Consider the following 16,568-nt stretch of genomic DNA (forward strand, 5'->3'; position numbering starts at 1 on the left):
AATATTCAAAAATCAAGCTAAGATTTTTTCCTTTAACAATAAATTCATTAATCAAACTGGAATTAAAGACTATAAATCAGCTAAAACAAAAATAAATTAAATTAAAATACAAAAAATCTATGTTTTAGGAAACGGTGTTTTAAAAAATCAAAAGCAAGAAAGTTTTTAGATAAAATAAATGATAATAAATCGTCTACTAAAAAAAAAAAATACTTAATTAATTTTTCTATTGTGAGCTAAACAAATGTCAAATATTTTTTTAACTAAATACCTTTTTCCTAAGAATAAGCATATAAACCTGTTTTTAATTACAAATTAAAAGTCTGATACATTCTGTTGAAATAAAAACAAAAATTTTAAATTTGTGTTCAATTTAAAAAAATAGTCGATATTTTGTATACAAATAAAAAAAACTGTTAGAATCGTAGAAAAAATATTTTAAAGTTGTAATTTTAAGATTTTTAGATTTCTGAAACAAAATTTTCTAAACACAATTTTTAATTTTATGGTATTTTATAGACAGATTATTTTTCATTTACTCGTAGATTATTTTTTCTAGAATCAAATAAGAGTCTAATAAATAATTTAAAAGCTTTGTAATCTATTTATTATTTACAGTGATAATGACTGATAAAGTCTTAGCTCGAACAGTGTATATTTTAATTAGACATTAATAATTTTTCTGTACAGAAGAAGCAAATGGTCTGACATGTACACAAATAAAAAATAAAATAATTGTTCAAAAACTAAATACTTTTGAAACGTTATTTCTGCATAAATCTGATTAAAAAGTGTAACTAGCAATAATAACAGGTGTGAAAGTAATTACACAATTTGAATAATTTATGTTGGCATTTTGTAATCTTGAAAATTAAAAGACTTCTTGAACATTGTATGTTTTTGTCAAATAATTCCCTGTGATGACAGTAGCAAATGCAATTATTGGTAAAGTAATTAGAATTAATTAAAATTTCATTTAATCTACATTTGGTCATATAATCTCTAAGCTCAAGGTTTTGAAACACACGCAATAGAAATTATTAATTTACAAAACAATCTCTTGTACTTAATTAAATGCACATGCATTTAAACTATACCTCTAATTTTGTCCTTTCTTACACACAAAACGTAGAATTTAATTCTTAACTTCATTCAGAAACGTAAACTAGATGAAAACTTTCTCTAAAAGCATTACGACATTAAAACAAATATTGACAAAGTAATTACAATTATTTTTAACTTTGTTTCCATAAATTACCCCAGTGTGTGTCCCTGAAAACGCGTCTTCAAAGTTCAAAAGTTAACTTATTAAAAGCTAGTTAACATTATTTTCATAAAATATTTTTGAAAATAGTTATTTTTGAATAAATAATTTTGTCAATGAATGATAAAATAGAGTTTATTTTGTAAATAAAACATATATAGCAAACGATTAAAAGATATTTTACCGTGATTAACTCCCGATAACCCGCAAAGTCACAATTCGCAATTCGCGTCCACTGGCACCCGGATCGCCCCCCATCCGTAATCCCTCCACGCTGCGACTTGCCACTCATAATCCGTGCAAGGGCCCCGTAGTCCCGGCGCCTCCGCCAAATTAGGGCGGCGCGGGAGGCCAGGCCCCCGATTTATCGACGAAACAACTCGTAATGGTCGCGGTGAATAATGCAGACGGTGGCGGCGGCGGTGGCGGCAGAGCGCGCGGCTTTCAGCGCGTCCGAAAACCAACTGTTGGTCTCGCGCAGGGGACGCTCACACCACGACGACGCTTCCATCGATCTAAGCCACGGCGGAATCACATCAGGTAGGTCGACTTTAAGCGCCAGGAAGCCAGGGGGTGAGGAGTTTAGACGCTAATTGCCGGAGAAAAATCCAAGGCACAACAATGCACTGGATTATTCAGCGACAAAGGGGAATAGTGGCTCGTTAGCACATGTTTAGAGTAGATAGAGGGTCCTGGGGGACGAAAGCGCCCGAAAATAGTACGACGGATTTAAATTTTTATTAGGACAAGTTGGAAGGAAATAAGCACGAGATGGAAGTTTTCATAAAATGGGGCCTGAGGGACGGGAAGTGACAGTTTTTAGTATCTTATTAATACGAAGCTTCATTGCAAAGCTTCCAGAGTTATTCCTTGAAAGTGGAGCGAGACTTGCTCATTACAAATGCACATTTTTTCTGCTTCCGCCAATGTAACACTTGTTGAACCACTTGAATTATCCCGCTAGATAATGGAGATGATAAAAGGTTTAAAGTTTTAGATAATACAGTACTTAAAAGCTACCCACCCTTTTAATGGCAAAATAAAGCAAGAGGTTAAAGAAATTGCGAAACTACATGTCCCTTTTTGAGTACAAATTTGTAATATTTTTTTTTAATAATAGTCGATTTCATAGTAAAATTAAATAGATGAATGGCAACGATAACAGAATTAAAATTTTTAGAAAAATAAAAAAATCAAGAAAAATTAATAATTCAAAAAAAAATTATTAATTAATTACATAAAAAATCACCTTGTGTATAATAATTATATACAACAATTATTGTTGTCAGACCATAGAAACTAAATTGTCAAAACTTTAATTTTTACTATAAAAATCAATTACGTCATGAAAATGTCCTCTTTTTGGTAAAAATATTAGTACCAACTTCAAAAACAATAACAGTCGGAACATACTGAAAACTAAAACAAATATTATATGTATACAGGGTCCTTCATCTTAGTTGCCGTCTTTTGTAGCCCAAATATACATTTAAGTTGGAATTTTGATATTTTGTACATTTTTGTAGATATTTCAGGAAAATATTTTTAATCCTACGTAATATCCCAAAAAAATGGGACGTCAAAATGATATTTCTTTTAAATAGCAAGCTATTATTTTTTGTATCCATTAGGATGCTTTTTTAATTACTAAAAAAATCAGTTTTGCGATTGATCCAAATCACTACAGGCTGTGCACAATTTACTATCTACCACTTTTCAAACTTAACGACTTTTTTTTTCTTATTTTAAATTAGTACTTTTGTTTATTTTTATGGTTCAATACGAAATTAAAAAAAAAACATTTTTTTCTAATTACAACTCCATCGTAAATCGTAACAACTCATTCAAATTTATTTTCCTATAAACTCGTTTAATTAACTATTTCAATAACAATTTTAATAATATATATTTGTTAAAAATCTAACTTTTAATAAATGCAATTCTTATAATAATACCGTGTCATAAAAAAGTCTGTATCCAACAAACTAAAAAAAAATGGTTCATAAGCCAAATATTAATTCTAAAATTGAAAAGTTTAGATTTAGAATCTAGAAGTCAGAATTTTGAATTTAAAAAATAAAATTAAAAAAAAACGAACCTACTAATTTGAAAATGTTAAAACAAAAATAAATAGCTATTAAATAGCTATTTTACTGACTCACTTAATAGCTATATTAGGTTCCATTTTTTGTTTTTGACCACTATTTTAGAGAAATTAATCATACATAATAAGAGGTCTAAATGAGTATTTAGGAAGTTTAATAAAAAAAATGCGGGTATCTAATATGCTATTCCAGACTCGGCTACGCCTTGTCCACAAACACCAAACAAACAAAAAATTCTTTACCTCTAATTTGTAATAATCGTTCTTTGAATGTCGTTTTAGTTTTGCTCGTGTTTAATAAATTCCTAAATTTCGAAAGTTTAGATATTTAAAAGTCAGAATTTCGAGTTTGAAAAACTAAATTCAAAATTTAGAAAGTTTATAAAAATGAAAATGAAAAATTCAAATTTTTAATCGTAAATTTATGTTAAGCAAAAACAAAATTTCAAATTTAGTAATGATTTCAAGCTTAAAAATCGAGCTTTATTTCTACAGTCATTCACGTCAAAGTTATGATTTTATTTTTTTACAAAATTCTAGACTTTGAAACACAACACTTACTTATTATTGGACTTACAATTTATACGCTGTGTCAATTTGAAAACTTGCAATCGGAATATCTCTCAATTGAAAAAGTTATTGAGAATCACTCAAAACCGTTTTGGTGATTCCTAGGAGGAAGCAAAATGACATGGTAAGTGACCTCCACCCACCCTTGAATATAATAACAAAAAATTAAGTCTTCGTTTTTAAATAATTGGAAAAACGGCTTTATCAATTAGGCTGTTGTGTTACATTTTTGAAAAGCTTGTTATGAGCTTTCCAACGATGTATCACAAGTAGGGTCGTGCCATTTAAAATTTTCAATTTTCAAACGGTTTTGAGTGATTCTCAATAACTTTTTCCGTTGTAGAGACATTGCCGATTGCAAGTTTTAAAATTGACACCCTGTATGTAATTTGTGTCTTAAAAATAAAATTTTCTATTATAAAAAACGTAAAAGCAGTTTAGTACTACTTATGATACTTAACAAAAAAATATTCTTTACGCTTAATTTGTAAAAATCGTTCTTCAGGTCTCGTGTTAATTTTGTGAGTTCTGTAATAATTCCACAATAAATTCTATGTTATAAACTATGTTTATAAACAAACAAACATTGTTTTCTGTTAAATTTCTTAATTAAAACGATATTCTGTCCAAGCCCCAATTTGCCCATTTCGGTCTCAATCCCGTCCCAAACTAATAAAGTGGCATCGATTATTTAGAAACGGTGTGTTTTGAACGTGTATTGTGTTTACACACGCGAATAGTCCCTAACAAACATTTCACGTTTAGGAATTATCTCGTTATCCTTCCGGTCTAATAATTTCTCGACATTACAAGTGAGCTTTCGACTTTGAATATTTGACGTTTGAAGAAAAGCGCTTGTGGGTAAAAATAGCAGAAAAAAATAAATCTTAATTTGAAAACTCGATAACAGCTGGCGCTCGCAAACAAAGACAAACCCCTCCATTAATATTATGTTTCTCCATTTAACCGCCAATATATCATGTATCATTCGCGGTAGTGCCACTAAATGCTTGACTGAAATAAAGTTCAAAGGTCAATCTTTCTCTTTATTACCCTCGATCTCGATAAACTTGTAGTGGTGATGTAATTTTTATTAGCTTTCTAACTGTGGACAGATGGCGAAGTGCGACCAACTTTTACAGCCTTAACTATTGTAAATCTCAAATTTAACGATAATTCGATGTGATTTACGACACGACATAAATTTTGCTCGTTTTCCATTAAGCTCGATAAGAATTTCCCAAGGAAATACGTAAATGATTGTTAGATAAACACACTCCTTGTATTAAAAAACAATTTCCCCAAGGGATGATTGGATATTGTTGATTCTAGTCCGGGTCACCCTCGACTTAATCCTTCAAGGATTTCCATTAATTGTAAACACTTCTTTACATCCCTTCATCTCTCGTGATTCTGTCCGTCTTGATTACGTTAATTACAACAAATTCACGATCGTGTTGCACCCTCAACCTTGCCCTCTCGACGTCGATAAAATTTTCAACAAATTTACAACATCGGGGGATACCCGAAATGACGTAATACCCACATGCGAGTTTAAATATTTGATTAAATGGAAGTCTCATGAGGGCTGTGGAAAAAATGTTGTAACTCACACCACGATGTGATAGACGAAGCATTTCCAGTTATCAGGTCGTTCGAGGAAATTGTAGACTTGACCCTGGAAGGTCGCCCGACCTGCTATTTTGCGATGTTGACGGGAGGCGTAGCGCGCGGCTTCACCCCATTTCGGGGGACTCTCGATGAGGAGTGACGCTGCGTTGAGGCCCTGGCAGCATGTAGTGCTAGGGGCTGAAAGAAAGAAACAAGTCGTAGACGACACATTTTATATTAAATTTATTCATTTTTAGAATCTAAACCAAGGCGAAGCTTTACTGAAAGTTGGGAGTTAGAATTACAAGTTGAAACAACATTTTTGTCCTTTACCCAAAGTGAAATTGTTTTAAGAATTAAAATTCTGAAGAGTTTACAAGTTAAACAAAATTCCAAATTTAAAAATTAGAGACATCGGTTGTAAAACTCTTAAAAATAGTACCTAAAAGTAATGTAAAATTTTCTGAGTTTAATACCTCAAAAAATCGAAAATTTTAAAATTGGACCAAATAACGTTTCAAGTGCATAAAACATTATCGAGACAAGTATGAGAAATAGTGTATTATGTTAATAGGAGTAAAAATGATTATTTATGTGGCGAAGATGAACGTTTATTTTGCCAAACGAAGTGAGGCAAATGGATTCAGCTGAACCACATAAACTCTCTTTTACTCCAAATATTTTAAAATGTCGAATGCTGATGATCTATCTTGTACCTCTCCAGAAAACGCTGAAGGAGCAAAAGAGACAACATTGGGAAATGTCAAAGTAAGTGTCAAGTAAAAGTGAAAAACGCTTAGGCGTAAAAACAGTGTTTTTACTCCATGTCAGAAAGGTAAAACTTTTACTTGTGTCAATTAATCATAAAAGCGTCATTTTTCTGACGTTTGCGGATAAAATAAAATAAAATAAATTTTCTTAAGTATTTGAAAGAGTTGGTAAGTACAGTTACGGAATTAAAATTTCGGGCAGTATTTTTCTGTCACTTCAAAAAGTTCACTGTAAACTACCTTTTACTGTCATCATGACTGAGATTTGACAATTAAACTTTTCTGACAGTGACGCTATGACATAAACATGACAAGAGTAAAAAATGAGGTTATTAATGTAAAGGTTGTTTTAGAGTTTACATTGTGAAAATGACAATACTGTCCGCAACTTAATTCCGCAACTGTACAAATCGTAAAAATGCATCGTAATCAGCGTCGTAAAAACGGTTGAAATATGGTTTTCTAGACGTAAAATTACTAGCTGAATACATTGCAACAGGTTAAAATGCTCTACAAAGAGTAGTTTTTGAGACATTGAGTAATAAAGACAAAAATAGGGCTATGAGCATAGTCAATATATGCGATAGTGACCAAAAAATTAAACTTTTAAATCTTATTAAAAACTGATACTATACAGAGTGTGTCAGAACTCGCGCCCCAGAGAAAAATTTCAAGTAAGATCAGATACCAGAAACATGGATAAATATGTTAAAAAAATGCAAGTTCGTAATAATTAGTGGCATAAAGCAGGCATAAACCCCGGTCAAAGCAGCAACTTTTCTCTGAGTGAAATTCAAATAAATATTAATATAATATAATTCAAATAAATGTTAATAGATGACGAGCGCATAAGAGCGCGAACTTTAGAACACAAATCTACGTAGGTAAATCTAATAGAAAAATATGTAAGTAAACAAAAGATAAAACAAATAACATATAAACAGAAAAAAGTGCGGCAAAAATGAAAATGGCGAGAACATAAGAGTGAGAGCTTTAAAACATGTACAGGGTGCTGCATTTTGGATGTCCGAATAGGGAATCTCCGAAACTAAGATATTTAGCCAAAAACGAATCATACATTCTGGGGCTCATTTTTTGAGAAAATAATATTGGTTAAAACCGCATCCCGCTATCGTCTGTTGTTTTCGACTTACAGACAAAAGTTGACAATCTGGCGAAATCTAAAAAAAATATATCTTCGTTATTATAGAAGATACGGATTTGAAATAAGGACATTATACAGGCACTTTCTTATTAGGAATTTAATAATGTATTTAACATTTTTTTTGAGTTATTGGTTTAGCCGTAATAAAATAAACTTGTATTTTTTAAATAGAAATCATAGGCGGCTATGGCAATTTTGAAAAGCTTATTTTTTTCTGATCTAAAAAATATATATTTGTAACAGAATATTTTTTATAGTTATACTTAGAAAATAAAATACATACATATTTTGTTTGATAATAGTTGGCCATTATTACATATTTTTAAAAATATCCAAAAATAGGAAGAACAACAGTCAACAGTCAACACAATTAAAAAAAACAATTTTTTGTAGATCTAATGGAGGTATAGGATAACGTTCTACATAGACAGAAATTGGGTATTTGAATAGCCATATGGTCATTTTTGTATCATATAATAGTTATTTATTCGACGAGTTTGAGTGTAAATCGGACTCTTTATTTGACCGAGTGGATTTTTAAACCACGAGTGTAACGAGTGGTTTACCATCCACGAGGTGGAATAAAGCGTCCGATTTACACTCAAACGAGTGGAATACAACATTTTATTCTTCGAATTAGAGTCAACAAGGCTTAAACTTGCTTTAAATCTGTTAAAAATAATTTGACGTTTTGTATTGAGAAATGCCAAACAGTTGTTAAAACTTCCTTACACGGGAGAAAAACCGTAAATTTTGACAGTGTCAAAGAATAAAATATATTTATCTGCAAACGTCACAAAAGTGACCACTTTTATAACTAAATGACACAGGTAAAAGTTTTACTTTTCAGACATGGAGTAAAAACACTGTTTTTACGCCTAGGCGTTTTTACTTTTACTTGACACTTACTTTGACATTTATCACTGTTGTCTCTTTCTTGTCTCTTTCGCTTTTTCAGCATTTTCTGGAGAGGTACAAGGTAGATTATCAGCATTCGACATATTGCACTATTAACTACGCCAGTTATTCACCAGTTAAATCAATCAACACTTTCGAAATCTCAACACAAATTCCGAAACTGACGCGTGGCGTTTGTTACGATTTTATTGCAAAGCGTCCTGATTATTGAGGTGATTTACTTGATTATTGGTGTGTTGCTCTTTTCGTTCCATCTGAATCGTTTGCAGATAAAATAGTATATGTTATTTGGAGTAAAAGTGAGTTTATGTGGCTCAGCTGAATCCATTTGCCTCACTCCGTTCGGCAAAATGAATGTTCAGCTTCGCCACATAAACAATCACTTTTACTCCTAATAACATAATCTACTATTAATTGAAGAATTAAAGCGGCTTTTTTTAATACATTCTATGCATCATTAGAAGTTACAATGGTAATGTTAGCTTGTTTAAAAACAAAGAAATATTATTAGTCGCCACTAAGTTGTTTTAAGATTTATTTTAGATTTTTTTCATTACTTAGTACTTAGAAAACTCTTTCATTAGTGATACTGGTTGAATAATATAGTTTAAATCCTTACAGTTGAAGATGCAACATTTTTTCATGGCCAACTGCAAACAAAAATCAAAGATAATTTTTTGCTAAAAATGTATTATAATAATTTGTTACCAATATATATTTTTTAGATAAGAAAAAAATAAGCCTGCATAATGTCGTCTTTATTTCAAATCTGTGTCTTCTATAATAACAAAGATATGAATTTTTTTAGATTCCACTAAAATGTCAATTTCGGTCTATAAGTCGAAAACAAAAGACGATAGCGGGATGCGGTTTTAACCAATATTATTTCCTTAAAAAATGAGCCCCAAAATGTATTACACGTTTTTAGCTAAACTTCTTAGTTTCGGAGATTCCCTATTCGGACATCCAAAATGCAGCACCCTGCACATAAGTGAAGTAAAGTGAAAGTAAACATTAAGTAAGTCAAATAAAATATGAAACAAAAGGTAAGTTTTTTTCTCTACGACTCTAACAGAAGATAAATCTTTACAGCCTAATTTCAGAAAGAAAATATCCAAAACGTAAACGTAAGAATGCAACAGATAATTTTTTCTTTAAGCTTTAAAGAAAAACAAAAAAGCTTATTAAAAGTATTTCAGACATTAAAATAAGATAGAGTGACAGAATATTTGTTTCATATTTCTTTTTTTGAAAAGTGCTTTAATTTAAGTTTACAAATGTTCGAAATTACAAGATTGAATACCAGAAAACCGAATACATATTTTTTTAAAACTTGATTGCATCTGACATGAACCAAAAACAATCAGAATTCACCGACCTGTGTCCAGAGGCGTTTCGAGTAGTTGTTGAGAGCTCCTGTCAGATAAAGGACTCGGCTGCGGCGTCCCGCCCACCTCCACAATGGTAACGGAAAGCTGGGACCGTCCACCTTCAAACGCGATTCAAACAAGTCTCATTCATCTCAACCTCTCGACTTATAATTACCGGTATTCAAAAGTTTCTGTTGTTCATCCAGGGCCATATCCAGAGATTCCGGGAACGCGGCGCCCAGATGCGGCATGATGAGACGCACCTGAAACAATAACGACCCTACCAACTGCACTAATTACATGAAACTCAAATAAAATTTCAAATTTATTGTTTTTTCCCCGTTATTTATTATAAGCGTATCAGAGAGGAGCGTCAGCCTGTCTTCTTTATTTCCTTTTTCCTCGTTCGCCATAAATCTATTTCGCCGAGTGTGCAATCGCACCTCCGCGTTATCATAAATTGATCCTACCAAGACCTGAATCTGAGTGTATTCTCGAAAGAGGACGCAGATTTAATGTACTTTTAAAATTCATATCAATGACTGGAATAAAAAGAGCCCCTTTCACGGAAAACCCTCCAGCGCCATCTCGTGGCTCAATTAGTCCCGGAAATGTAAAATCGACATCGATTTCGCATTAATAAACCGTGACGAGGCCTATCGGCGACACGCAGTCCCGTTTGTTGACTCAAAAATTGCAGTTTTCGGTCCTACCGACTGCGCCACTCATCGAGGACAAGACACGTCATCAAAATCGCAATATCGATAAATCGATTTCGATGCAAGATAACACAAATGGTCAACAAACTTGACCCGACAATGAATCGGAGATAACTAGTTTTCGAGGAAAATGCACAATGCTGACCGGAATTTTCACCCGAATGAGACACACAAAAGGTACCTAGTTGAGGAACGCGACCTCGAATATAAAATCGAATTTAAACAGCTGCCTCAGACGGTTCATTATTAATGAGGAAATTTCACAATAACATAAATTGAGAGACGTTATAAAGCATAAAGAAACGGGAGAAGGTCAAACTCGTATTAAAAATTTAAATAAAGGCAAAAAGGGGCTTCATAAACGATTATCGTCTTTGTCATTTTATGAAGAATTTAAAATATTAAAAAAAAATGTTTTCGCACTTAAAAAAAGTGAAGTTTTTTGAAAATTGGAACAACAAATTCAAGACTGCAGCTGAGTCTTCTAGTTGAAATTCAACAAAATAACTACTAATAAGGCCCCTTTAGAACATTTTGTTTTTTTAGAGTTTCGGCCTAATTTTAAAAATATATTTAAAAAGCAGATATTTCAAGGATTTTGCCCTGTTTTTCCATAGTCACACTTTTTTAAAAAAGTCAAAATTTTCCTTCGGCTCATGAGGGTGTGCTGAATTTTAAGAAATCTATCCCGCTTTTAAGGTACCTTTTTAAAAATTAAAATTTTTGAGAATTTTGTCCTATTTTTCAGGTGAGCCACTTCAGCACAAACGTGAATACAGTCGTCCAAACAAATTAACCATTTAAAAACACTTAACATTCGCCTTTTTCCCTTGTTTTTTGTTGGGCCACTTCAGCACAAAAATGATTATGGTCTCGTCCAAACAAATTCTTTTTTTAAAAAGACTTAAAATTAGGAATTTTTACCTATTTTTAAAGTATATTTAAAAATTGACATTTTTAAGGAATCTGCCGTTTTTAAATTAGTTTCACAACTATACAGAGTGCGCCAAAACTCGAGCCCCAGAGAAAAATGTCAAGTAAGATAATATACCAGGAACATGGAAAAAATGTTTAAAAAATTCTGTCAAGAAATTTTGAAATTCATTTTTTGACATTTGACATTTTTTTATGTCTATTTAACGATATGTACTGATGTTCTTGTATATGTTTTTTAGAATTATTTAGTAAAGGTACAAAAATTTTTTCCTATAAAAGCCACAAATAACATTAAACAGAGTTACAAGTAGGATACAGCTTCTTTGTTTCCTCTTCTAATAGTCTGTAGCAAAAAAACTTGAAAAATTATTTTTCCAACAGAAATAAATAGTCAAAGTGCAAAATTTAACCTCTCATAACTTAGAAAAAAAAAACAATTTTTTTTAACATTTTTTCCATGTTCCTGGTATCTTACCTTATATGGCCTTTTTCTCCGAGGCGCGAGTTCTGGCGCACCCTGTATAAAGCTACTACTCTCTAAAGGGTTAATAAATCAAAGAAAGTGGAGCATAAAAAACTATTTCATTTACATATGTACCTATTACTGTTATAATTAATTTTGAGTTAATTTTGTTTAAATTTGAATTAATTAGTTTTGAGTTGATGTATTTGCCACACTACATTCATTTGTATCTTCTGCTTTCATTTATATAACCAAAATCTTTTTTAATAATGTTTTTTAATAAGAGGAATATTAAGCTGCATCACCCAGTATACTACTTTAATTTCTTTTTTGTCTAATTAATATCCAAACGGTATTGTATCAAAGTTTTTTAGAATAACTCTCTTGTCTTCTATTTTATTTAAAAGTACTTTAGTTTTAGTATCACTGGTAATTCGATTATATTGTGTACTGATTTTAGCCTTTGTTCGTCTTTGACTCTGGACCAGCTCTGCTGGAGTTTTCTAAAATATTATTTATAGTATGGGAATTAATTTTTTCGGATGTTTCATAGTTTAATGTAAATCCTTTTATTTTACAAACAACGTCACCTGTATTAGTCTTATAACAATAACTCTTTGGACCTGTTGATATTCAGTCAACAATCCATATGTATGTCCTTCATCGGTCCAATCTCCCAATAGACCCCCTGTTTTAATAGTGTTTTTACCATTATATATACAGGATGCGCCAGAACTCGCGCCCCAGAGAAAAATACCATATAAGGTAAGATACCAGGAACATGAAAAAAAATTTTATCTATAAAAATGTTGAAGTTATGAGGGTTTAAAGTTTTCTTTTTGACTCTATTTATTTCTGTTGGAAAAATAATTTTACAAGTTTTTTTGCTATAGACTATTAAAAGAGGAAACAAGAAAGCTGTATCTTAAATTGTAACTCTGTTCTATGTTATTTGTCGCATTGGAAAATTTTTTGTACCTTTACAAAATAATTGTAAAAAAAACATATACAAGATCATCAGTATCATTATAGACATAAAACAAATGTGGAATGTCAAAAAATAAATGTCAAAATTTTTCGACAGATAGAATTTTTTAAACATTTTTTTCATGTTCCTGGTATCTTACCTTACTCCAAAATTTTCTCTGGTGCGCGAGTTCTGGCGCATTCTGTATATACAATGCTATCTGTATCACAATATACTACACTTTCTCCTAATTTGTCTAACATTTCGTACAATCTTAGCCTTGCATTTGCAGTTGTAAAAGCAGCTATAAATATATTGGTATTGAAATCATTTTCTACATAGCAACCTTTATACTTGTAATCAATTTGTAACTTATTTTCATTTAATTCATTGATATGTATATTATCAAGTCTGTCGTCTAATAAAATTTCATAAAATCTGTAATATATTCTGTTGCGCCCATATTATGTCTCTGACCAAATTTACCCCATAAGGAATTTAAGCAAATTTTTGCAACAGCCCTCTTTCCAGGATTATTTTCTATTATACCTACCCTATTCAATACCTAGATTTTCTTTTACAGCTTTTCCATATTCTTCTGCTGATTCAAAATCATTTCTCCATTCGCTTGTCTCTAACATTATTTTCATAAATGCTTTTACACAAATAATTCAATTTTTTTTCAAAATGCCAAACTTCATCATTAGTTATTATCCTTTTTCATTTGATTTTTTACCTCGTTTATACACCAGGTTCCTCTGATAATTCTTTGAGATTCTGTATGAGTACATATATCTTTTTGGTTATTTAATTTTGCACACAATTGACATAATGGAAATGTAAACTTTTCTGTACCAAATTTGGTTTTATTTTTAACAGGTAAAACGGGGTGATAGAAACCCTTTGGTGGTAAAATTGCACATTTTATTAATCCATAAGATTTTGAATTATACTTAGGAGGTTTGAATATTTTAGTAAGATGTCCAACTGGATAATCATCATAACATTGTACTGTTGGATATAAACTGCAAATATCTATATATTTAATTTTTTTTCCCTTAATTTTCAATTTTGTTGCATTAGTTCCTCCTCCGAAGAATGCATTTCTAGGATGAAGTTCTTCAATTTCTTTTCACTTCACCATCATTTAATACATGTTTTATACAGGGTGATTCAGATAAGATAATGAGCCCGACGTTCTGCCGATGCAACCCAAAAAACAAATTTCATTTACATCTTGATCTAATCTTAATTACGATTTGCATTTGCAATCCAAATTATCTTATGTTACTGTGACAGTGCTTTGACAAGCAAGTTATGATTTATAAAAAAAACTGTTTGCCTACCTTTAATGTTACATTCTTTCATACATTTTAATCCAAAAAGACTTCTCTAATTTCTCTATCATTCTGCGAGAACTGAATGGCACTAATGATCGTTCTCTGCACTGATGTCAGAGTGACATAAGATAATAACTTGGAGTCAACTTGCAAATCCTAATTTAAATTGGATCAAAGGCGTAAATGAAATTTGTTTTTTGGGTTGCATCGCCAGATCGTCGGGCGCATTATCTTATCTGAATCGCCCTGTATTTGGATTATAAAACTATTCAACCAAGAAATTGATTGTTAAGAATATTGATCTTTTTTCAAATTATCAACAACTCCAATTGTATCTATCTTAATATATTTTGATCTATACAGGGTGAGTCATATATAATAAAGACCCGAACCAAATTTCAGACGCAACCCAAAATATATTCTCAGATACCACTATGCGTTAATTGATGTTCTGTTTGAAATTTTTCAAAGATGTAAACATAGATACCTGTGATAGCTTTGACCATTTTTATAAATTGGAATCTTATGGTGTACCTTTGAGGGTCCAGGTTCAGCCACAACATTTTGTAGCATTCTCCATTTGTCAAGATCATGTCAGTTTTTTCCTTGTTTGAGTACATTTTGAATTCAATGAGAAAAAAGTGGAATTTTTGGTGGAATTTAACAACAATTGCTTTGATTTGAATTTAATATTAACTTAATGTTTCAAACGTACAAAAAGCAAAGTTCACTGTGAGAACTTACTTTGGGTTGCGTCTAAAAATCGGTCAGGGTCTTTATTAGGACAAACACCAGCAATTGTAATGTATCTAAAAGGATCCATATTAGCGATTTCTAGAAACTGTTTCCTTAATTCAAAACATCCTCTTCTTAATATATCTACATCAGGATTACATTATTCATATAGTTCTTTTTTCAAATCAAACAAATAATTTTCTTTTCTTTTTTATTTATGCCATTCTAAAAATACTTGTCTTTCTTTTATTTTCATAGAATTAACACCATAGTATTTTGTATTAGGTGTTTTTCCAATATAGTTCTGATTTTCTGTTGTATTGAAAAAAATGTAGAAAATAACCTTTTTTAAGTTCATTTAATCCGAATGTTTTAGGGAGTTCTTTTAAAGCTCTTTGAACAAAATTACTACTATCAATAATTCTTAAATTAATTGATTTTATTTCCATTAACCATAACATCTTCGGTTTTCGACATGGATTCCTCTAATCTTTGGAATCCAATTTCTTTAAGAAGTGTATTCCAATTAAAGAAAAACTGAAAAATACATTTTTTCAAGTTTTTATTGAAAATTAGAATAAATTGAAGACTGTAGTTGAACCTTCTAGTTGAGATTTAATAAAATTATCAAAATTTCTAAAAAAGACAAAAAAAAAACTTCAAAATTTTTGCTTTTTATTATTTTTGTTGGAATTTTTATAATTTAGAATTACTATTTCCTTAACCTTCGATAAATATAAAAATTATTATTTCGTCTTTTTTAATCAAAATTAGGTAGATGTTAATAAAAGGAAATCTATGTGTACATATAAAGCTAAAAAAAATCCTGAATCCATAAAAATAAAAAAAATTAAATATAAAATTAAAATTAAAAAACTGAAAAAAGCCATGACAATATCTCAATCTCAATAAAGCGAATAAAGTTAAAATTTACGTATTTTAGTCTTATGCTCACATTAAAGTAACATAAAAAAGTAGCTTTTTTACAAATTGTACGTACCTCTTTGTTTAAACTAAAGCTCATAATTTAATACTTGATTATTCCCAAATTGAAAAAGTACAAAAAGTTTAAAAAAATTAAACAAAATTTGTGAGTGTCTTAAGAGTATTTTTTTGATTTATTCTACAATTATTTGGTTCTTGAAAAAATAATAAAGTTTTCCTTACTTTCCTCTCAATAATTTATAACATATTAGGAATATTAGTCAACTTTATGTTCGTATTTTATTTTAATAATTCCTAAATGTGTTCAATAAATAAGTTTGCGATAGTCCCAGTGTACTTATCACTTATCTAATAAATTAATAAGTTCCCTATCACATCGAATTCTAATAAATAAATCGATTATTCGATTATTAGGAGAATGAAGTAAACAATCAGTTTCTACACTTCTACTTAAAAATGAATGAGGGCAAGCGCTGAAAAATGCCCCTTGAAAGAAAATTAACATTCTCTTAGTAATTAACCTAAGAGTCTGAAATTACCCCCCTGGCATTAATCGAGTTTCCTTGCCTCAATAAAAGTGAAAACTCCTCTCTTCCTCATCCGAACTGTTGAAACATTAGAGGCGGTTAAAAAACCGGAGTAATCATGCCTCGGGCCGCTTTATTTTTAATCATGGCAGTAACAATGAAGG

The 16,568-nt window shown here is 30.8% G+C and overlaps 1 protein-coding gene across 1 annotated transcript in view; it reads right to left on the reverse strand.

Annotated features, from left to right (window-relative positions):
* The window catches only part of LOC123005350 (potassium voltage-gated channel subfamily KQT member 1-like), a 43,215-nt gene that overhangs the window by 26,246 nt on the left and 401 nt on the right, over positions 1 to 16,568 (reverse strand). The window contains exons 2-4 of the mRNA XM_044399054.1: positions 9,948 to 10,035; positions 9,781 to 9,891; positions 5,552 to 5,747 (exon numbers count right to left, since the gene is read on the reverse strand). Coding sequence (XP_044254989.1) covers positions 5,552 to 5,747; positions 9,781 to 9,891; positions 9,948 to 10,023 — 383 coding nt within the window. The 5' untranslated portion in view covers positions 10,024 to 10,035. The remainder of the gene's footprint in view (positions 1 to 5,551; positions 5,748 to 9,780; positions 9,892 to 9,947; positions 10,036 to 16,568) is intronic.

This window comes from Tribolium madens, unplaced genomic scaffold, assembly GCF_015345945.1.
Source record: "Tribolium madens isolate multiple individuals breed KSU strain unplaced genomic scaffold, Tmad_KSU_1.1 Scaffold_20;HRSCAF=117;Tcas5.2_LG4, whole genome shotgun sequence".
Taxonomy (NCBI): Eukaryota; Metazoa; Arthropoda; class Insecta; order Coleoptera; family Tenebrionidae; genus Tribolium; species Tribolium madens.